This window comes from Narcine bancroftii, chromosome 2 (assembly GCF_036971445.1).
Source record: "Narcine bancroftii isolate sNarBan1 chromosome 2, sNarBan1.hap1, whole genome shotgun sequence".
Taxonomy (NCBI): domain Eukaryota; kingdom Metazoa; phylum Chordata; class Chondrichthyes; order Torpediniformes; family Narcinidae; genus Narcine; species Narcine bancroftii.
Window position 1 is genome coordinate 154,552,438 of NC_091470.1, and position 24,331 is coordinate 154,576,768.

Here is a 24,331-nt window from a genome sequence, read left to right on the forward strand (position 1 = left end):
CAATAACCAAAAGCAAGTCTGTCATTAGGTCTGGGCTTTCCACAGGTCAGAGATAATTGATTCATGCACACATCAAATCAATGACATTTTAATGGTTATTCTAACATCTTCTTCCTTAATTCAATGTAAGAAGTCATGAGAGGTCCAGCTCACAGCAACAGTTCGGAACATAAGTCATTCTGAGAATGAAACATGGAAGTCTGTGGACACTGTGATTGTAGCAAAACACATAGTAAATGCTGGAAGAACTCAGGTGGTCTCATGCCTTGAAGAAGGGCTTATGGCCGAAACATTGGTAATACAGTATATCTTTACCTCCTATGGATGTTGTGAGACGGGCTGAGTTCCTTCAGCATTTCCGTGTGATTTTACAAGTCAATCTGTGCTTGTCCTATGAGTGTAAGGATAAATATTTGGAAATACTTCAACATATTTTTCATATTCATTTTAATTAGATGCCAATCTGCAATTCACATTCAGTATGTGTGCTATACTACATTTTAAAAAATCATTCAAACCCCTCGAATGGATTTTCAGCACAGCCAAACCTGGGTACATCTTTTCCTTATATATAACCCTCCCCAAACCCTAAATTACCTTTTCCTCCAAACCCTACGATTAAAATGCATCCTCCACCTAAAATTTTCTTATCTAACATTCTCTACTTTGTACATAAAAACACAATGCTGGAGAAACTCAACAGGTCCAACAGTGTCCTTTAGGTAAAGATATTTAACCATCATTTCAGGGTTGAGCCATTTATTAAGGTATGGAAAATGTCGACAGGCATCCAAACAAAATGGTGGAAGGAGGGGGGAAGACGTGGTCGCAAAGGCAGGAGGTAATAGGTGTTGGGAGGGAACAGTAGCAAGCAAGGGGAGGGGGGAGGAATGGTGAGGTGAATATAGTATCAAATCCCTGTGATCCAATTTGTCTGCACTGCATCAGAAAAGACAACTCCCACCTACTCAGAACATCAACATTAGTTCACAATAGTGGAGTTCCCACAATTAAAATATATCTCAACTGGCATATGTACCCCACTGTATCCTTCCCAATTTGTTCAAACTCCAGAAAGGTGTTCGGCATGGACTATAAGGGCCAAAGGGTCGTTTTCTGTGTTGTATTGTTTTAGAGCACCCTTCCACACTAAAGGTTCCATTTTTTTCACATCGTACTATATTTAGAATTTAACATACATAAAATTCTTTACAAGAAAAAGAGTCACCACTTTGTCAAGCACCCCTCACAGAAATGAGGCCCCAGCAAGGAAAGAACTCGCAACCCATGGTTTACAAGACCGATGCTCTAACCACTGAGCTATTGGAGCCTCACTGCTTGGAGGCAGGATACAGCAATGGGGCTAGAAAAGTTTAAAAAAAAAACAATAATATAGCCTTGTTTCACACCAATGTTCACTGAGATTGACTCAGTTGAAGATCCCTTGGTTTTGGATTGTGGATCGCATGCCATCATGAAGCAAAAGTAAGATGGAGATGAACTTCTGAAAGCACCTAAATTTTGGGTAGGTGTTAATAGGAGCCAAAGGCTTTAGTGACTGGTTCTGCCCCTTACATTTTTCCTGGAACTTTCATGCAATGAAGATCTGATCTACTGTATGCCTCCAATTGAAAGTAAATCACACTGCAATTTTGGAGCAGTTTTTTGACCAATTGAATTTTGTGGCTGAACTGAACCTTGGCAATGAATTTCCCTGTGGTGATCTTCAGAGGGTGTCTTTCATTGTAACAACAGTTGGACTTGCCTCCTCTCAAAAATATTCATGCTTACAACAACTATGGGGCTCCTGGTTTATCCTTCTCTTCGCAGATGTGAACGCTGTAGCTGAAGATCTTCAAGTTTTAGAACTTAATTGGGAATAGCCAGCTCATCCCAAGGCCTGATTATTTTTAGTTGGAAATTACGGGATGAAGGCAAGAGTGCTCATGTCAAGGATAGAACCACAGCTGTGGAGATCTTCAATGTGTTTGATCCAGCCTCTCTGCCTTTGTTCATTGCTTGTCTCATTAAGATGGATCTTTGAGTGTTGATCAGTAAAAACCCTCACCAGTGATCAAGAACCTCATGACTGTTAGCTAATTGCTGAGCCACATGGTAGGTTGGTGCATTGGATCTAAATTGAGCTGGCTAACTGGATTGATAGGAAAGGGCAGGGGTGGAAAGGCGTTTTTCTGATTGTGACCAATGGTGTAGCACATGTGATCTTTCCTGTTTGTGATATATATTGATGATTTGGATGTAGGTGGTTTTCTGATGAAATGAAAACCGGTGATGTTGTGGATTGCAAAGATGGATGGATGGATGTATAAGCAACAGCTAGCTATTGGTCAGATAGAAAGTTGGGTGGAACATTGGCAGAACATTAGTCCTGACAAGTGTGAGGTGATGTATTTTGAAAAGTCATATTGGGATAAGATCTGGAGTGTAAATGTAAATGCTAATGCCCTAAGAAACACCTAAGGGTCAAGATCCATATTTCCCTGAAAGTGACAAAACAGGTGGATAGGCTGGTTAGAAAGGCATATGACATACCTGCCATCATTGGTTGGGGCATAGAATACAAGAGTTGGAACATAACATCTCAAATTTATGACACATTTGATAAGGTGCATGTATTTTATGCAGTTCTGGTTGACAGACAAGAGAGGATGTGATAGCACTGGACAGAGTGCAGAAGGAAGTCACTAAAATCTTGTCAGGATTGGAGGATTTTAATTATGGAGAGAGAATGGATAGATTGGTCTTGTTTGCCTTGGAACAAATGGGTGAGCTGAAAGAAGAAATACAAGATTATTAGAGGCATAAGTAAGATAGATAATCAAAATCTTTTGCCAATAATAAAGGCAACAAAAACAAGAAACCAAAGATTTAAGGTGAAAGTAAAGAGGTTTTTAGAGGTTAAATTACACATTTTGTTTTAACATATAGTGTTGCTTCTAGGGCTGGTGGTGGAATCGAATACAATTATTATGTTTAAGAGGCACTCAAACATATTTAAACGGGCAAAATATAGATAATTATGGGCACCCTAGTGAGTCATCAGTTAGGCAAATCATTAAAAAAGACAGGCTACTGGAGAGAAATATAAAAAGCTGCCTTCCCAAAAAAAGAATCATGTTCAAGAAGATATGGAAATCAATTTCTCAATAACTGCCCATAGCAATTTCAAAACTACAGGTGAAATTGAATTGTAAGTGAATCCTTCGCTACAGACGTTTGTTGAGGGCCTTGCATTTGTTTCTGCTTCTTCACAACATTGCCCTTCCACCTGGTTTAAGCTGAGCATTCAGCATCTGCTGTATTAAAATTTTCATTTATGAAAGAAAGGACATTGTCCTTTCCATGGTTCATCAGCTTCCTTAGGGCATTAGCATTTACATTTACTTTTTAAACAGAATTTGTTGATCATGGGAGTTGAAACACATATCAAAATTCTTTGTTTGGGAGCTGTGCCAAATCAATCTGTAGTAAAAACACACCAAAATGCTGGAGGAACTCAGCTGGTCTGTTCAGAGTCCATAAGAGATAAAGACATATTGCTGACGTTTTGGGCCTGAGCTCTTCTTCAAGGAAGAAGCAGAATGAGCCAGAAGCAGGAAATCTCAGAATTCAAATAATGCTGGCTGGGGGAGGAATCCAGACCAACAAAGAGAGTTTAACTGGATATGATAAGGGGTGAGGCAAGAATTTATCCATCTGCATTTCTGTTCCCAATTACGTGCCAGTGGAAAAGGTACATGGAAGAAGACGATTCTGCCTGGCTGTGATGACCAACCACCCCCCCCCCCCCCCCAACAAATAATTAAATAGCCTGAGAAGACTCGATTTAAAAAGCTGACATATGAGGATTGGTCATTGAGTGCGAAACAACATGGAGAACTACAAAAAGTCTGTGAAGCTCCACTTCGAATAAATGCTTGAAAGAGAACAAAGAGAGCCACACGACATGTGGCATTCAAACGAGGTTGCAAACGACAGATAATGTGCTTGGAGAGATGGTTAAGAAACAAAGAAAGCTGGGATGGGTATTGAAGAGACTTCGCTAACAATAAGGTGATAAAGGTGAGGTTGGGAGGAAGGTTTGGGATCAGGGAGAAGATGGATCTGTTTTGGTTTACGTTTGGAATTCTCAAGAGCCTAGATGAAGACAGAAAAAGCTAGTCATAAATTGGCAGATCTAAATGGAGCTTTGATTTTAACTATGCTGCAATTAGTGCTTGCTACCTCAACACTCCAACAACCTGAGAATGGTCCTCTACATGATAGTGGGGATTTCCTTCAGACACTGATTAATTTGCCATTACCCTTCATGGATGAATGATTTTCAGTAGCGAGGTAACTTATCAAAGGGGGATTTGATGGTCAGGTGTGATTGAGAATTGGTCACTGAGTACAAAATCTGGTACAAAATAATGGGCTGATTAGCTTTGTTTTGCACTTTTACAAGGACATCCCTGGGTCTGCAAAAATACCAATGGCCATGAACAGATTGGAACCTGCTATGATGAGCATAAATAATGGCACCATTATGGTTAACTGTATCCAAAAGTGGATTGATAGGAAAGGGCAGTGGTGGAATGGCATTTTTCTGATTGTGACCAATGGTGTAGCACATGTGATCTTTCCTATTTGTGATATATATTGATGATTTGTATGTAGGTGGCTTTCTGATGAAATGAAAACCGGTGATGTTGTGGATTGCGAAGATGGATGGATGAATATATAAGCAACAGCTAGCTATTGGTCAGATAGAAAGTTGGGTGGAACATTGGCGGAACATTAGTTTGGTGTTGTAGAGCTTAGGGAGAATCTTGTTGGAGTGGACTGGAGGAAACAGCATGTTTCTTCAGCTACTTTACACCCACATTGATAAGCCCGTGGTGGCGTTTCAGGAAAGCATCTCACTGGTTGCAGGTGTCCCAGGAGGAAACGTTTGGACAGTAGACCATGATTCGATTGAGCTGGGTGCCATGTAGGCCCTGGACTCTGCCTACTCCTTCCAAAGCACAGCAGGAGTCCTGACAGGGCCATCGCTGATATCTGCCACGTGCTCAATGTTGAATGCACGTGATCAACAGTAGATGACCTGTTCCGACTACTGGGCGATTCCTGGAAAAACAACTGTAATCCCGCAGAGGCAGTACCAAAATGTTCACTGCAGTGGAAGGCTCAATAGATCGGAGGAAACCCAAGATTACTTCAGGGCACAAATCCACTATTCCTTCTTCAGACTCCCTTTTGTGTCACTCTGCGTTGTTGATGGGTCTTGACTGGCAACTGATCTGTAGGAAAGTGACAACGTTATTTAAAAACATAGTCACCATGATTGTCCTTTCAAACATTACTGCATTGATGGAACCAGATTCTGTTCTACAGTAAATCAGGATCTTTGTAGAAACATTCAATGCTTACAGCTTGTGATCAGAAGTAATTTAACCAGATTTTCTCCTTTTTCAAACCACAAGCCCAGAAGCCAACCACTACATTAAATCTGCTGCTCTGGCTGAGGTTTACACAGTTTAGCACAGAAAGAGACTGACAAATGTGCCATTGAGATGAAATACACTGAAGAATGAAGCGTTTGCTTCCTGAACACTTTTGGGTATAGTTTATGAATCTTGGGCTGCTGATAACGAAAATAACCTTGAAAATTTCCTATCATGTACAACCTATTTTGGTGATTTCCTATCATATTTTAAGTCTATTTCAAGCATATAAAACCATGAAGTGCAATATGTCATTTGAAAATTCATTTTCTGCATTCGCACTCGGACTTTTTCCCTGCTGATCTTGGTGCAGTCAGTGGTTTCACCAGGACACTACAACCATGGAAAAGCGGTATCGGGAGCAACTAGAATCCATCAATACTGACCAACTATTGATGGATACGGACACAAGAAGCATCAGATGCTGAGATTGATGGATACGGACACAAGAAGCATCAGATGCTGAGATTGATGGATACGGACACAAGAAGCATCAGATGCTGAGATTGATGGATACGGACACAAGAAGCATCAGATGCTGAGATTGATGGATACGGACACAAGAAGCATCAGATGCTGAGATTGATGGATACGGACACAAGAAGCATCAGATGCTGAGATTGATGGATACGGACACAAGAAGCATCAGATGCTGAGATTGATGGATACGGACACAAGAAGCATCAGATGCTGAGATTGATGGATACGGACACAAGAAGCATCAGATGCTGAGATTGATGGATACGGACACAAGAAGCATCAGATGCTGAGATTGATGGATACGGACACAAGAAGCATCAGATGCTGAGATTGATGGATACGGACACAAGAAGCATCAGATGCTGAGATTGATGGATACGGACACAAGAAGCATCAGATGCTGAGATTGATGGATACGGACACAAGAAGCATCAGATGCTGAGATTGATGGATACGGACACAAGAAGCATCAGATGCTGAGATTGATGGATACGGACACAAGAAGCATCAGATGCTGAGATTGATGGATACGGACACAAGAAGCATCAGATGCTGAGATTGATGGATACGGACACAAGAAGCATCAGATGCTGAGTCTGATGGATACGGACACAAGAAGCATCAGATGCTGAGACTGATGGATACAGACACAAGAAGCATCAGATGCTGAGACTGATGGATAAGGACACAAGAAGCATCAGATGCTGAGATTGATGGATAAGGACACAAGAAGCATCAGATGCTGAGATTGATGGATACGGACACAAGAAGCATCAGATGCTGAGTCTGATGGATACAGACACAAGAAGCATCAGATGCTGAGTCTGATGGATACGGACACAAGAAGCATCAGATGCTGAGTCTGATGGATACGGACACAAGAAGCATCAGATGCTGAGACTGATGGATAAGGACACAAGAAGCATCAGATGCTGAGTCTGATGGATACGGACACAAGAAGCATCAGATGCTGAGTCTGATGGATACGGACACAAGAAGCATCAGATGCTGAGATTGATGGATAAGGACACAAGAAGCATCAGATGCTGAGATTGATGGATAAGGACACAAGAAGCATCAGATGCTGAGATTGATGGATACGGACACAAGAAGCATCAGATGCTGAGTCTGATGGATACAGACACAAGAAGCATCAGATGCTGAGTCTGATGGATACGGACACAAGAAGCATCAGATGCTGAGTCTGATGGATACGGACACAAGAAGCATCAGATGCTGAGACTGATGGATACAGACACAAGAAGCATCAGATGCTGAGACTGATGGATAAGGACACAAGAAGCATCAGATGCTGAGTCTGATGGATACGGACACAAGAAGCATCAGATGCTGAGTCTGATGGATACGGACACAAGAAGCATCAGATGCTGAGACTGATGGATACAGACACAAGAAGCATCAGATGCTGAGACTGATGGATAAGGACACAAGAAGCATCAGATGCTGAGATTGATGGATAAGGACACAAGAAGCATCAGATGCTGAGATTGATGGATACGGACACAAGAAGCATCAGATGCTGAGTCTGATGGATACAGACACAAGAAGCATCAGATGCTGAGTCTGATGGATACGGACACAAGAAGCATCAGATGCTGAGTCTGATGGATACGGACACAAGAAGCATCAGATGCTGAGACTGATGGATACAGACACAAGAAGCATCAGATGCTGAGACTGATGGATAAGGACACAAGAAGCATCAGATGCTGAGTCTGATGGATACGGACACAAGAAGCATCAGATGCTGAGTCTGATGGATACGGACACAAGAAGCATCAGATGCTGAGATTGATGGATAAGGACACAAGAAGCATCAGATGCTGAGATTGATGGATAAGGACACAAGAAGCATCAGATGCTGAGTCTGATGGATACGGACACAAGAAGCATCAGATGCTGAGTCTGATGGATACGGACACAAGAAGCATCAGATGCTGAGATTGATGGATAAGGACACAAGAAGCATCAGATGCTGAGATTGATGGATATGGACACAAGAAGCATCAGATGCTGAGATTGATGGATAAGGACACAAGAAGCATCAGATGCTGAGATTGATGGATACGGACACAAGAAGCATCAGATGCTGAGATTGATGGATACGGACACAAGAAGCATCAGATGCTGAGATTGATGGATACGGACACAAGAAGCATCAGATGCTGAGTCTGATGGATACAGACACAAGAAGCATCAGATGCTGAGTCTGATGGATACGGACACAAGAAGCATCAGATGCTGAGTCTGATGGATACGGACACAAGAAGCATCAGATGCTGAGACTGATGGATACAGACACAAGAAGCATCAGATGCTGAGACTGATGGATAAGGACACAAGAAGCATCAGATGCTGAGTCTGATGGATACGGACACAAGAAGCATCAGATGCTGAGTCTGATGGATACGGACACAAGAAGCATCAGATGCTGAGATTGATGGATAAGGACACAAGAAGCATCAGATGCTGAGATTGATGGATAAGGACACAAGAAGCATCAGATGCTGAGTCTGATGGATACGGACACAAGAAGCATCAGATGCTGAGTCTGATGGATAAGGACACAAGAAGCATCAGATGCTGAGATTGATGGATACGGACACAAGAAGCATCAGATGCTGAGATTGATGGATAAGGACACAAGAAGCATCAGATGCTGAGATTGATGGATACGGACACAAGAAGCATCAGATGCTGAGTACAAATGAAATCAGCAGCAAAACAATTATAGATCATTTTAGTTAGTTGAACTAACACAATATAACCATATAACCATTTACGGAGCGGAAACAGGCCATGTTGGCCTTTCGAGTCCGCACCGGTTCACTAATTTTGTGCGCCCTCTTCAGGCATTGGTCCCGGAAGATCTTCATTCAGTAACGATGGGCGAATTCAATGCAGATGGTATAAATTTGTTACCTAAAATAATTACACTGTGTCAGGATTATTATCAGAATCAGAGTTTATTATCATGAACAAGTCATGACATTTGGTGTTTTGCAGCAATATCATAGTGCAAACATTCGTGTTATATGGCGAGCTCTCCACTGGCCACCGTGACAGAGGTGCACCAAAGAAAAGGTACAAGGACTGCCTAAAGAAATCTCTTGGTGCCTGCCACATTGACCACCGCCAGTGGGCTGATAACGCCTCAAACCGTGCATCTTGGCGCCTCACAGTTTGGCGGGCAGCAGCCTCCTTTGAAGAAGACCGCAGAGCCCACCTCACTGACAAAAGGCAAAGGAGGAAAAACCCAACACCCAACCCCAACCAACCAATTTTCCCTTGCAACCGCTGCAATCGTGTCTGCCTGTCCCGCATCGGACTGGTCAGCCACAAACGAGCCTGCAGCTGACGTGGACTTTTTACCCCCTCCATAAATCTTCGTCCGCGAAGCCAAGCCAAAGATAGTGCAAACATTCATATTATAACCATCTGACAACATTAATATAAACAAGATAATGCACGAAAAGGCAGTGTCTTTGGTTCAAAGATTATTCAGGAATCTGATGGCAGTGGGGAAGAAGCTGTCTTTGTTCCACTGAGTGCTCGTCTTTAGGCTCCTGTACCTTTTTCCCCAATGATAATAGATTGAAGAGGGCATAACCTGGGTAATGGGGACCTTTGAGGATATAGGCTGCTTTTTTAAGATACCGCGTCCTCGCTGAAGTCTGGTGCCTGTGATGTAGCAGGCTGAGTTTAAAACCCCTCTGGAGTTTATTCTGGTCCTGGAATTGGCGCCTCCATACCAGTTAGTGATGCTACAAGCCAGAATGCTCTCCACGGTACATCTGTAGAAGTTTCCGATGACATACCAAAATTCACCAGACACCTCGCAAAGTATAGCCGCTGGCGAGCCATATGCGATTAAACATACTAAATTCAATAAAATTTAATTTATTGTTTGCCCAACTTCCTATGTGATACAACAAATCTGAAATTATCTTTGTATTCAGCTTGAAGATATTTATCATAATTCCCATTTTTTCCAGGAAGCAAAGCTTTGGAAACATGTTGTTCAGTGTTATCTTATTAAAAGGTGCCACAACAATGAGGGACCAAATCGCCTGTTCCAATTTATATTTATTACTTTCTTGTTAATGGAAGTTTGCTGATCTGTGGGACATTGATAATCCCTGCACACATTGAACACTGACATCTTTTGTAACTGGTCTACATGTGTCTTGTGCGGTGGCAGGCAGACCACACAACATGGTCCACAAAGGTACAAGAAGTGAAAGCAGAATGACATAATTTAGGTGAAAAAGCAGGACCTAAGTGTGTGGAGACTAAAAAGGAATCATAGACCAAGTGCCACCACTTGCTACAACTCCCACGAATGCCTGCCTCACTTTCTCACAAGTCAGGGAATCTGCAAGCCTTACCATATCAATGCTTGCAAAACCCAGTTTTGTGATTTAAAGGATTTAAATAACCTGGCCTCCAGGAAAGGGACTAGACTGCTCTTCATTAAAGACAAATACTAGACGTGGTTATCAATTGTTTTTACCTTTTTGAAGCTGACTGGAGGCAAGTAATTCGGTTTTATAATAAGCTCTTCAATTAAACCACTCCAGAAAGATAACAAGGATGAAACAACTGTACTTGATGCAGCTGAACACTTTATTGAATAGCTGATACTAGATAATATAATCCCAGGTATTTTGGTGATGTTGACTCATGATTGGTTGAATATGTGGCAACTACTATTTAATAAAAAACTACAACAGAGAACAATGCTTTTCTCCTGCTGTTTTATCTCTCGGATTGTTGTTTTGCATGTGACCGTGATTGGCTGAATATGTGGCAACTACTATTTTTAAAAAAACTTTACAACAGAGAACAATGCTTTTCTCCTGCTGCTTTATCTCTCAGATTATTGTTTTGCAAAGAATACAGAGCAAAGCTGCATCATCAAAATAATAGAATCTGTTGATTCAGTTACAGAGTTATAGTCATTAATTGCATAAATCTCAAATGATTCAACCTATATAACCTCATCTAGTGGGGAAGAAGATGTTGCTATTGGCAATCTGAACCCCATCTAAAGGTTTGAAATCTGTTACATATAGAACATAGAACAGTACAGCACAGAAGGCCCATCAGTCCACAAGGTCTGTGTCAAACTCGACACCATTAAATTAAATCTCTTCTGCCTGCACACAATTCATATCCCTCGATCTCTGCACATTACATGACTATATAAAAGGCACTTAAATACTACTATCGTACCTGCTTCCAGTATGACAGCCCATTCAGGCACCAATGTGTAAAAAAAATTATGTCCATACACTACTTATAAACTATCCTTCTCTCACCTTGTACTCGAGTATTTGACATTTTTACCCGGGGTGGGGGGGGGGGGGGGGGGGGGAAACAATGTTGACTCTTTATCTATCTATGTCTCTTTAATAATTTTATAAACCTCTATCAAGTTACTCCTGATAGAAGTTTAATTGACAATTATAGCTACTTGATGTTGTAGTGAATGGTTTGTTGTTATCTTTGTGTTTAAAAAGTACTTAAAATGTATAAAATCTCAAGTATTTTGAATTTTGGAGATTCTACTGAGAGGGTGTCCAAGAGAATGGCCAATTGTTGCAATGAACATCAGGTCTTGTTGAGTCCTTTTGCATCCATCAACATCAGTCTCTTCAGTGGCTTAGTCACAGTCCACATCTCAGAGCACACAAGGCAGAGATTCCTTTGGTCGGGTGGACTAGAGAACTTGATCGTTGACCGTCTTTCCTCAAGTAGACAAACACTGTGATGGCACACGGAAGTTTGTGGGGATTTTCGTTATTAAAGTTCACCATACTAACTAATTTAAAATAATGCTCTCTCGTGAATGAGAGTTTAGTGTCACCATGTGTCGATGCACTGAAATTCTTGCTTGCTGGAGCTACACAGGCACATAAGATACAATGACAAATGTATATTGTTACTGTATATTCTGTCAGAACACTGCAGGATCTTAATCTTTAAATTCTCCACATCTATAATACTGTAAACCAGCACTTCAAGAACAGATTCACATTGGAGTTCTGCCTGGAAATGCTAATATGAGTTCATTTAGACAATTGATTCCATTTAAGATACCACAATTTGTATGTTATGTCTGATTTACAAGGCAAGAGTGAAGGCAATATGGACCTGCTGGTCACAAGGACTCAGCCTGGCAGCAAACAGCCTGCTGATGTAAATACCCAGAGATTATAGTCACGAATAAAAAGAAATACTTCACTGGAATAGCAAATGAAACACATTCCCTTTCACCAACTTTCCAGCCTGCTACAACATAGACATTAAACATCACACTTACTGTAAAGCAGGCTAACTTCCCAGAAATCAAGCTGAGAGGCAAGCATGTCAATTTCTATACCTCAGACTTTCAGAGAATTGATTATGTCTGCAGCTCCTGTACTAGGTTACACAATGAAATTATCCTACTGACACATCTCCTGTGCTTCAGGCAGAGGGGTAGATGCGTCATCTAATGAGAATCCAATCGCCACCGTTTATGCAAATGACCACTCTCTCTCTTTCTTTGCCGGAGGCATTCTCTTATTATGAAAAAATGCTGGTTAAATCCCATCAAAGGGTGAGGCACTGTCTTGCATCTACAGATACTGGGCTACCACCCTTAGATTCACTCCCTCTCTGTTGTAAACTGATATTTTATATTTAATCAACTTACACATCCCAAATTCCCTCACCTACAATTACTCTGTGCTGATCCTTGCTGGGATTCAGGTCCTTTCCTCCACCTGATGGAACACCTTGCTCTGTGAGAAGAGTGAAACACAAAAGACTGTGGACTCTGTAATTGTAATCAAAAATATGAAGAGCTGGAAGAACTCAGCCAGTCTTGCAGCATCTATAGGAGGTAAACCACCTAATAGGCTGAATATGTCTGAGAATGTCTGATCCAGGAAGCTAAGCAGGCTCAGGACTGGTCAGTACTTGGAGAGGAGACCGCTTAGGAACATCAAGTGAGGTAGATGTAGGTTTCTGTGACTCTGTCTGCCTTATGGTAAACAAAAGTTAAAGATTTCATGCATATTACATTCTAAATGTAGTATTATGTGACTATAACGGAACCTTTTCCTTTAAAGATATATTCTGACATTCAGAACCTCCTCATATCTTGAGGAAGGGCTCAGGCCCAAATCTTGGTAATATATTTTTAGCTCCTATGGACGCTGTGAGACCAGCTGAGATCCTCCTGCACTTGCTCAGTGATCCCAGGTAGTAAAGACAGGCAGACTATTCAATTTGTAATCTATCTCATTGTAATCTGGTCCATTCCTAGAGTCATATAATCAGGTAGTATGAAAATGTGTCTTTTGGTCCATCATTTCCCTGCTGACCAAGGTGCTAGTCCCATTGCCTGCATTTGGCCCATAATCCTCTATACCTTTCCTATCCATGCAGCTGCCCAAATCTATTTTAAATATTGTTCTTCCCACCTTTAGCATTTTCTCTGGCCACTAGTTCTTTTACCCACCATACCCATTGCACTGTACTTGCATAGCCAAGTTTGGCTCCACTACAATCTGTACAATCACTAAGGCATTGGCTGAATAACTGGCAATGATGAGTCTGATTATAAGATGGAGATCAAGAATCTAGTTATGTGGTGGCAGAACAATAATCTTGCTTTCTAAATCAGTGGGATCAAGGAGCCATTTAGGATTTTGGGAAGAGGAGGTCTTCATTGGTGGATAGGAGTATAAAAGGGCTGATAGCTGTCCAGCAGATCAAGGCAACAATGAAAAAGACACACCTGCATCTCTATTTTCTGAGGAGCCTGAAGAGATTTGTCAGGCCATTAAATACTCTATTGAACTTCTATTGTGGTTGCATCATGGCCTGGTTTGGAAAGTTGAGTGCATGGGAGCACAAAAGGCTGCAACAAGTGTCAAATATAGCCAAATCCATCACGGTATTAACCTCTTGTCCACTACATGATACATTGCCTTAAGAAGATCACACTCTCTTCTCACCACTATCTTTTGGCAGCAGGTGCAGAAGCCCTGCACCTCTAGGTTCAAAAGATTTTTTTCTCCTACAGCTATCAGAAACCACTCCACCCACCCCCATATCAGCTTAACTATAATACTACTCCAGAATCACTAAAGCTCTGTCTGCACTATTGTCACATCACATTTCTATTGTATTGTAAATATCTTTTATAGATATATCTTTTTTCTCATGTATTAATAGCTTGTTTAGTGTATATTACATACCTGTGTAGCTGCAGTAAGCAAGAATTTCACTCCTGTTTATTGATCTCATGTATATGGAAATAAACTCTCATTCTCTCTACCTTCTCTGTGAAAAACTTGTCTCACAGGTCCCCTTTAAATCCTTCCCTTCTTATTTTAATGCTCTTCATTCTCGTTTTACACTTCTCTACCCTGTGACCTCCAACTTACTTATGTCCCTCATAACTTTATAAACCTCTCAGGTAATCTCTCAGCCTCCTTGACTCCAGGAAAACAATCCTAGCCTAACCAGACTTTCCTTAACTTAAATGTGAGCATTTTTCTTCTTCTTCTTTCTTTGGCTTGGCTTCGCGGACGAAGATTTATGGAGGGGTATGTCCACGTCTGCTGCAGGCTCGTTGGTGACTGATAAGTCCGATGCGGGACAGGCAGGCACGGTTGCAGCGGTTGCAAGGGAAAATTGGTTGGTTGGGGTTGGGTGTTGGGTTTTTCCTCCTTTGTCTTTTGTCAGTTAGGTGGGCTCTGCGGTCTTCTTAAAAGGAGGTTGCTGCCCGCCGAACTGTGATGCGCCAAGATGCACGGTTGGAGGCGATATCAGCCCACTGGAAAAACAACCATCTGAAGAAACACACAAAGATCAGCGTGTACAGAGCCGTTGTCATACCCACGCTCCTGTTTGGCTCCGAATCATGGGTCCTCTACCGGCATCACCTACGGCTCCTAGAACGCTTCCATCAGCGCTGTCTCCGCTCCATCCTCAACATTCATTAGAGTGACTTCATCACCAATATCAAAGTACTTGAGCTGGCAGAGTCCGCAAGCATCGAATCCACGCTGCTGAAGACCCAACTGCGCTGGGTAGGTCACGTCTCCAATATGGAGGACCATCGCCTTCCCAAGATCGTGTTATATGGCGAACTCTCCACTGGCCACCAAGACAGAGCTGCACCAAAGAAGAGGTACAAGGACTGCTTAAAGAAATCTCTTGGTACCTGCCACATTGACCACCGCCAGGGAGCACTTTTAGTCACCAGCAATCTGCTCACCTCTCTTTAATCATTTCCACATAACACAGTTTCACAGAGCAGATATCTGTGAAGATGTTTCCCCTCTCTCGTCCAGGAATAGAGGACATGTTCAAAATGTACAATCACACACAGATTTACATTGTGCCACTTTCAGGAGTCACAAAGCATTTCCAATTCAACAAAGTAGCTGTTACATGGGAAAGATGAAAAGCAAAGAAGAACAACAACCTACAGAACTATTTTGGGTGCTCACCTTAGCCTCCTCCCTCTTCACTTATCGCCGTACATAAAATTCAACAGAGTTGACAATTCTGTTGCAGTTCATCAGATCCATCTTTCCAAGATTAAATTGTTTTATATTTTTCAGACAACTGGATGATTGAAAAGAGTTCCCTTTTATAAAAGGAGAAACTCTTCACTTAATCTCTCATCAAACATTCTTTCTCCCTTAAATATCCCTTTATGTCAGAATGTCAAAGGATCCAGTCTTTCTACCTGAATTTCAATTACCAGGTCTTAAAAATTTCTTTCTGCATTTTAAAACAGTTCACACCAAAACACCTCCTGTCACATTCTGCACTAGACAGCTTGCTGTATGTACTGTTCACAGGAGAGAGAAATCCAAGAATATAAAGATGACATTTTATATTAGTAATCGCTTTGGACTCCAGGTTTAATTTTTCCTCATTTATTCTCAGGAATTGGGTGACACTTGCAAGGTTTAAATCGCATCCCTAATCATATAATATACCAAACCATTTCAGAGGGCAGTTAAAATCAACCACATTGCTGTGGGACTGGGCTCACTAATAGGCTGAACCTGGAAGGGATGGCAGATTTTCTCCCCAAAAGATTAGTGGATAATTGTGTCTTTTTTTCGTGAACTATTGGGAATGGACCATCATTACTAATTTCAGTATAACTACCCTGTATTCATTTCAGAATTAAAATTCCCCAGCTGTTATGGGATTTGTCTAAAACTCTAGAACATTAGTCTGGATTGTTAGTCCAATAACATTTTTAAAAATGCCATCAATTTAATGGAAATATAATTTTCATTCAACCCATGCCTTCTTGGAATTGATTTTGAGCACAGCTTAATTGGTGAAATAAAATTTGTGGTTAGAAATCACAGTTGAATTTTTGTCACCCTAATTCATATTACAGTACTACCCAAGATCAATTTAATGTCCAGCAACTGATATCTGCTGAGCAAAAACTGATTTAATATAGATCCTGCTTACCTCAAATAAGGATTGATTGATATACCGCAACCTCCACCCAACCAGCCTCACTATTCGTTGCTCTTTGACAGTCCCTCAGGATTGAGTCCTCTACCTCTGTGGAGTTTGAAATGGCTGACAAGGTCAATACAAGACCCACATGCGCTACCTAATAAGCAGAAGATGGTTGAAAGTTTATGAGGTGGCATGCTCTTTTTGCCATTTACAGCAAGCATCCATGAACTCCCATTGGATTGATCCTGAATGACCCTTTTCCAACTTAGGCAGTCACAGGGACTTCAAAGAGTAATTGGGGATGTTTTGAAGATAGTTTTAAATTATTTCCTTTCTGTGACTGATATTCACTTCCATTATCAGCTTGGGATAGAGTTTCTGCTTCAGGAATCTAGTACAAGGAGGGGGGCGTGGCAAGATGGCGTAGGGAACAGACGTGTCTTCCAGACCTCTCCTGACTCTGATTTATTGTTTCGTCTTTAAGTGCCCGTTAAAGTTCTTTTAAAAGTTTATAAATAATAAGAGGTGTTGGATTAGTACCTAATGGTTTATATGCAAAAAATGAGGTAAAAGAAAATATCAACAGACTGTTAAAAAACTACATTTTCCGAAATTGTCTGAGCCTACTTGTTTACAAGAAGCCAGGACTCAACGTAGAATGGATCCAGAGGAGGACATGCAGAGTTCGGCATTGAAGCTTCGTTTTAAGCCGGTGAGGCTCTCTGAAGGTCGCACTCAACAGCTTTCAGAACAAGGGGCTGGACGGGTGCCAGTGTTTCGCAGAGTGGCCACTGCAGGTGTTGTTGCTGAGGCCTTGACAGTTGAATCAGCTGGGCCGCCACCAGCTGGAGAGTTAAAGAGTTGTCATTCGACTGCTATAGTGGTGGCGCTGCAAAATGCATCTTCAATTACAACGGTTTTTCCAGACATCGATTCAGTGAAGATGATTAAAGAGATTTGGCTTAAAGATAACCCTGATCTTCAGTCTCCTGGCATTGCTGGGGGGACTTTGAGAGGGATTTTTATACGAAGTCAAACTGCTAGAAAAGATACTAAATTAAGGGAAGGGACAGAAGATCCCGTGGTCTCTAAGGAACAGCAAGACCCCATTATGCCTGAATCTACTTCTGTTGAAATGTCTGTTAAGGATCTTGAAGATAAGATATATTCTGTATCGAGTCACTTAGCTAATTTTGCGAACCTGTTTATTTCCAAGATTAATGCGATGGCGGAAGTCATTAATGGAGCTTTTAAGCTTGAAACCATTGAAAGATTTGAAATGTGTGATCAAGGTTTAGTCGATGCACAGGATCAACTGCAAGATGAAAATAGAATAATTGAAACATTGCAGATCCAAAATAAAAATTTAGCAAAAAAGGTTGATTATTTGGAGAATCAATCTAAACAGAACAACGTGAAAATTGTTGGTTTGCCAGAAGGCATAGAAGGACCGGATCCAAGAAAATTTTTTACTGAATGGATTCCACGAGTGTTAGGACAGGATAAATTCCCTGAAGGTTTAATACTGGGACGTGCTTATAGAGTTTTAAGAAGAAAATCTTTTTCAGGACAGAATCCAAGATCTGTTTTGATCCGTTGTTTAAACTATTGTGACAGAGAGACAATTTTACGTACGGCTATTAGAAATGCCCAGCAAAATAGATCTCCTTTGATGGTTCAGAATAATCCTGTTTTCTTCTATCAAGATTTGAGTCAAGAAATTATGTTTCAACAACGCGAATTTAATTCTGTGAAAGAACGGTTGTGGAAAAAAAGACATAAGGGAACATTCAGGTATTCTGCAGTACTGAAGATTTTTTAGGATGGAAATTAGCCAAAGTTCTTTGACAATCCTAAAGAGGTTATGGACTTTGCTCAGTCTCTACCAATCATGCAGTTTCAGGAACGATGTAGTCCTTCAAGGTCTCCAAAGAGAGTAGAGATGTAAGGTGGGATCCAGTTTTTTTAAAAGAAATGGAAGCAATGGTGACCGAAGTGGTAACGTTGATTTAAAAAAATAAATCTTTTATCTTTTTTTTGAGAAGAGTTTAAATAGTTTAAATAATGATGATAGTTTAATGAAATGGGAGTTGGGAGAGGGAACTGGGTGGGCACTAGTTTCCAGAAGTCATCCGCTACCTGTGAGTTATCTCACATCCAATATTTTGGGGGAGTTACCGCTTTGGGTGGTTTAAACAGGAGGAGGTAGTTGTGACCTCCGACCTGTTTTTTTTTCTTTTAAATTTTTGGGTTAAGAAGTGAAGGTTTTTTTATTATTTTTTTTAAATAAATAATTTTTTTAAAAAACTCTTTTTGTTTTCTGATTGTAATTGAGAGGGAATTAGGAGGTTTTTTTCTCTCCTTTTTTTTCTCTTTTTTTTGGGGGGTTTTTTTTTTCTCTTTTTTCTTTCTTTTTTAAGAGGATAATGTCACAGAAGATAATAAGTCAAAAATTGAGGATGTTGAATTAGATGAGGGGAAAGGTGATAAGAAGAAGAAAATTAAGTACAAATACATTGAGGGAGAAGAGTTTAATAAAATTAAGTTAATTTCGATAGAGAATTTTGAAGATGTTATAAATGAAGAATATGGAAAATTTTAAAAGAGTTTGAATTTTTTTCTTTTTTTTTCTTTTTTAATATAAGGGGAGGGGAAGGGAATAAAAAGTTTATCTGATTGTTTTTCTAAGGGATGTTTTTGTTCTCTCGATGAATTATAAAGGAAACTTGGTATTAATGGAAATTCTGTATTTATGTATTATTAATTATGATTTTTTTGAATAACAGATATGTGGATGATATATGATTTTAATATTTGAACTTAGTTTTAAAGTGGATTTCATTTGTTAAATACATGTATTATGTTTGATTTAAATATATGTTTAAGGGTATTATTTCAGTATTGATTTTTTTTGTTGTTAAGTTTTATCCTTTTTTTGTGAATGGGGTTTTTTCTATTTTATTTACAATATTGTTAATTAATTCTTCACTCTTTATTTTGGGGGGGAGGGTTGGACTAATTTTAAATTAGATGATTAATGTTGTGTTATAATTATTGGGGGGGTTAATTTGTGTAGTTTAATGATGTAGTATTCTCATTTTTATTATCTTATTTTTTATTACTTCTTTAAATGTAATTTTTATTTTATTCATGTCATAAAATTTTAAATAAAGTTTTAAAAAAAAGGAATCTAATACAAGGCATGGTCTACCCAACAAAATCCAGCGAGTGTAATCACTGATTGGATGTTGGCTTGAAAGAGAACACTGATATTTATGCACTTATCCTGCTAGTAGATTTTGAGAGGTAGCTTTGGGGGCATCGTTCCAGTGTCTCAAAAAGCCTAATGTAAGTAGTCCAAGTCTGAGAAGTGAAAGGAAACCAGAATCCTGAGGCCTGAAGTATGAATCATCAAACATGCCTATCTTCAGACACCTAAAGGTTGGGCCGAAACATTGAAGGAGATGGTGAATCTCATCATCAATAATTGATGAGAGATGCCATCCGAAACATTGTACATGTTTACATTAACAAGGATTGTACAGTGGACCTTTATTGTCAGAGATCAAAGTGCACAGCAAGGGCAATTTGGGAAGAACTTTAGTTTTGCAGCTGTTGGATGTAAAGTCCACCCTCTATCTGGTTTAATTGACAATAGCTTGGATCTTGAGCTCAAAATGGGTGGATATTTAGAAATAATTTAAACTGAATTGTCTCTCTATTAGCTTCCCACCTGGCTCTACTTTTAACTATTTATCCCAACTCTCCATCCTCAGATAAACAGGAATTGACTGTTATTGGGTACATGAGTAACATGTGTCAACACTTTCCCTATGATCTCCCCTTGCAATTAACATAGAACCCAATGTTTGTTCAGCATGCAGAGGCAGACTAACCCTCGTGAACCGTGACTTTTTTCACCGCATCACCAATGGCTCCTAGAACGCTTCCACCAGCGTTGTCTCCGCTCCATCCTCAACATTCATTGGAGTGACTTCACCAACATCGAAGTACTCGAGATGGCAGAGGCCGACAGCATCGAATCCACGCTGCTGAAGATCCAACTGCGCTGGGTTAGTCACATCTCCAGAATGGAGGACCAGCGCCTTCCCAAGATTGTCTTAAATGGCGAGCTCTCCACTGGCCACCGAGACAGAGGTGCACCAAAGAAGAGGTACAAGGACTGCCTAAAGAAATCTCTTGGTGCCTGCCACATTGACCACCGCCAGTGGGCTGATATCACCTCAAACTGTGCATCTTGGCACCTCACAGTTCGGCGGGCAGCAACCTCCTTTGAAGAAGACCGCAGAGCCCACCTCACTGACAAAAGGCAAAGGAGGAAAAAGCCAACACCCAACCCCAACCAACCAATTTTCCCTTGCAACCGCGTCTGCCTGCCGCATCGGACTTGTCAGCTACAAATGAGCCTGCAGCTGACGTGGACATTACCCCTCCATTAATCTTCGTCTGCGAAGCCAAGCCAAAGAAAGAAGAAGAAAGATATTCAATATTTTAAATTGTTAGATTTCTGAGAATGTAATCATTTAGAATGGGCCTCCATAGTAGTCGATATCAATATGGTCGATACCCAAGGGGTTGAAAAATGCCTGGGGGGGTTTGAAAGAATTGTATAGCCTGACGTCTCACTCCTGCTGGGAGCCTGAGGCAACTTTTTCGGTGCGGACGGCGCCGCACTCAATGTGGAGAATGGAATCACTGTCGCCAATGCTGAAGACTTGGATCCAGCTCCGTTTGCCAACTTTCCAGCCAGAAGTAAAAGTTTTTTTTAAACTGTTATTGTAATCAGTTGCTTGCTTAATTTACAGATTTGTTACTTGGCAATTGGGGTGTTATAACAAAGTTTAGGTTGTGCCTGGGAGGCCAAGACACCATGCATATGGTATGCAGTTTCCTTCACTAATGCGTATGGAAAGTGCACGTCTATTTAATTACATTTTTTTTGTACATGCCTGGGGCAGTCTATGAGGGATCAAAGATTCCATGAGGGGTCGATGGTATAAAAAATTTGGGGACCTTGATTTAGAATATCATGATCATAAATAATCTCAAAACTGAGCAGAATCTAGTTAATTAAATAAAACCTAACATTTAATTGAATAAAAATGAATGCCACATGCTACCATTAAACAAAGCAAGATTTCTATTAACAATAGTACTTCTTCCACCAGTTAAATGTGTTTTGAATTGATGTCTTGACATCATGTCAAATTTCATTGTCTTTCTTGAACAGGGCACCTGCTTACTACACTTGCCTTGATATATAGTACTTGAAAGTGTCATTGGCCGTGTTTCTACTGAGCGATGAAAATTTGGGGCAATGCGAGGTGATGCGTGGTGATGCGAGGTAACACCTCGAATTTTTCCTCAGTAGAAACACATCGGGTAGTGGCCAATGCACGGTGATGCGAGGTGCTCCGTCGTCCACCTTTTGAGGTGGTCGATGCGCGGTGATGCAAGGGACGATTTTTCAGTAGAAACACAGCGAGTAACGAATTCGCGGTGTACCGGAAGTCTCGATTTTTCGCCTGCGTTTTTCAATTGATCATCGCATGCACAGCGCATTATCTTATTGCGTATATATACTGCACAAGCTACCTACTAGCTAGCTATACTGCGTTCATATCGCCTCCGCTGTTCCTTTGTGTATCGTTAAATTGGAGTAATTTCCCTGGAAAAATATCAAGCTTGTCTGTTGTTATAATAACTTTTTCATTTCTTCGTTGGAATATGTCGGACAGTATCAACTGGACATTTGATCTTCAGCGATTCTTGATCACAAAATGGAAGAAATGATGGTGAAGGGCATTTTGGATGGGAAAACAAAATGACCTGATATGTGATCTTAAAATACGCGATTTCTTGGTCACCTCGCATCGCCCCGCATCACCTCGTATCACCCTGTATCGCCCCGCATCACCGCATATTTATCGCTCAGTAGAAACAGTTCGGGTAGTCGTAAAATACGCGGTGATGCGGGGGACAAAAATTTGCGGTGATACGAGGTGATGCGGGGTGTCCCAGTAGAAACACGCACATAGAAGTAAAATGCTTGTCACACTTGCAACTCATTCACTCAAATCCTACATTCATAAAAGAACATCAATTAACATTGGAACTGATATAGGACCTAACAATGAACAAATATCTCAGGGAATGGTAGGGCATTGAGGAGTGCAGTATAACAGAGGGATCTGGGAATGCAGATACATGATTCCCTGAAAGTGGCATCACAGATAGATTTACTAGGATGTTGCCTGGACTCAGGAACTGGGTTACAGGAAAATATTAGGACTTTATTCCCTGGAGTATAGAAGAATTCAATAGAGGTATTTAATATTATGAGGAGGATAGACAGCTTAAATATAGATAGGCTTTCTCCACTGAGGGTAGATGAGATACAAACCAGAGAACCATTGGTTAAGAATGAAAGGGGAAAGATTTAGGGGGAACTTCTTCATAAAGAGAGTGGTGAGAGTGTGGAATGGGCTACCAACTGAGGTAGTGAATGCAGGCTCAATTTTAACATTTAAGAAGAATTTTGACAGGCATATGGATGGGAGAGGTATGAAGGGCTATGGACTGGGTACAGGTCAGTAGGTCTAGGCAAAAAAGAAATGGTTCAGCACAGACTAGAAGGGCCAAAGGGGCCTGCCTCTGTGCTGTAGTATGTAATTATCCTTTGAAGTCAGGATTTGCCTCTACATTGGTGTAATTTTACTTCCCAAAGGTAAACTTGCATGAAACACAGAACTATAGAACATAGTAGAGTGCATGAACTGTCCCTTTGGTCAAAACCTTCACGTGGTGCCATACTTCTCAAATAGCACTGGTGGCTGAATCTAGTGATGGAGACTCGAGAGGCTCCACTCAATGTGGATCAAGAAACAAACTGCCGGAGGAACTCTGTAGGTCAGGTACTATCTGTGGAGGCAGAGGGGATTCAGGTCACAACTCTGCATACAAGCTGAGGTAACAGCCTGATGCAGCGTTTTGACCCGATATCATCCCTCTGCTTTCACAGATGCTGCCTAACACACTGATTACCTGGGAGGCTTCTGCTGGAGAGTTTGCATGTAAACCCATGGCAAAGACAGGACCAGAATTTCAGAAGCAGAATTTATTGTCATTAACATGTCTAAATTTCGTTGTTTTGCGACAGTGCAAATAAAAATAGTGTAAGAAAAAGAAAAAGTAAGGTAGTGTCTGTGGTTCATTGATCATTCAGGAATTTGATGGTAGAGGGGAAGAAGCTGTCCTTGTGCCACTGAGTGCTCATCTTTGGGTTCCTCAACCTTCTTCTCAATGGTAGCAGAGTGAGTGGCCATTATCTAGGTGGTGGCTGCTTTCTTGAGGCACCGCCCTTGTAGATGTCCTCGATGGAGTGATGACTGTACCCGTGATGTCGCAGGTCTAGTTAACAACCCTCTAGAGTTTTTGTTTTCTTGTCCTAAGTATTGGCATCTCCATATTAGACAGTGGTGCAACCAACCAGAATACACCTGTAGAAGTTTTCAAGAGTCTTCAATATGTTGACAAGGGCAGCTGATGTCTCATAATCATGGTTCTTGTTAAATAAAAATGGAAGGGACTGTCAGGAGAGAATAGATGACCAAGTCAAGTAAAAGCAAGGGAAAGAGAGAGGGAGAACAAGAGAAATGAGGGGAAAGAGAAAGAGCCAAATCAGACATCCGGACAGGGCATTTGTGTGAAACCTAACTCTACCCAACTCCCTGGACACTGGCACTAATTAACAGTTTGCGTAGATCAATTCCCCAGTGCTGGGCCTGATAATTACCAGTTCAACA

The 24,331-nt window shown here is 40.9% G+C and overlaps 1 protein-coding gene across 6 annotated transcripts in view; it reads right to left on the reverse strand.

The window, feature by feature from the left end:
- Window positions 1-24,331, reverse strand: part of LOC138754419 (segment polarity protein dishevelled homolog DVL-1-like) — a 131,164-nt gene that overhangs the window by 34,392 nt on the left and 72,441 nt on the right. For 2 of the 6 annotated variants that reach the window (XM_069918670.1, XM_069918668.1), the window contains one exon: window positions 4,887-5,303. The exons of the other annotated variants lie outside the window; for them this stretch is intronic. In XM_069918670.1, the coding sequence (XP_069774771.1) occupies window positions 4,887-5,052 (166 nt within the window). In that variant the 5' untranslated portion in view covers window positions 5,053-5,303. The remainder of the gene's footprint in view (window positions 1-4,886; window positions 5,304-24,331) is intronic. 6 annotated transcript variants of the gene reach the window in all.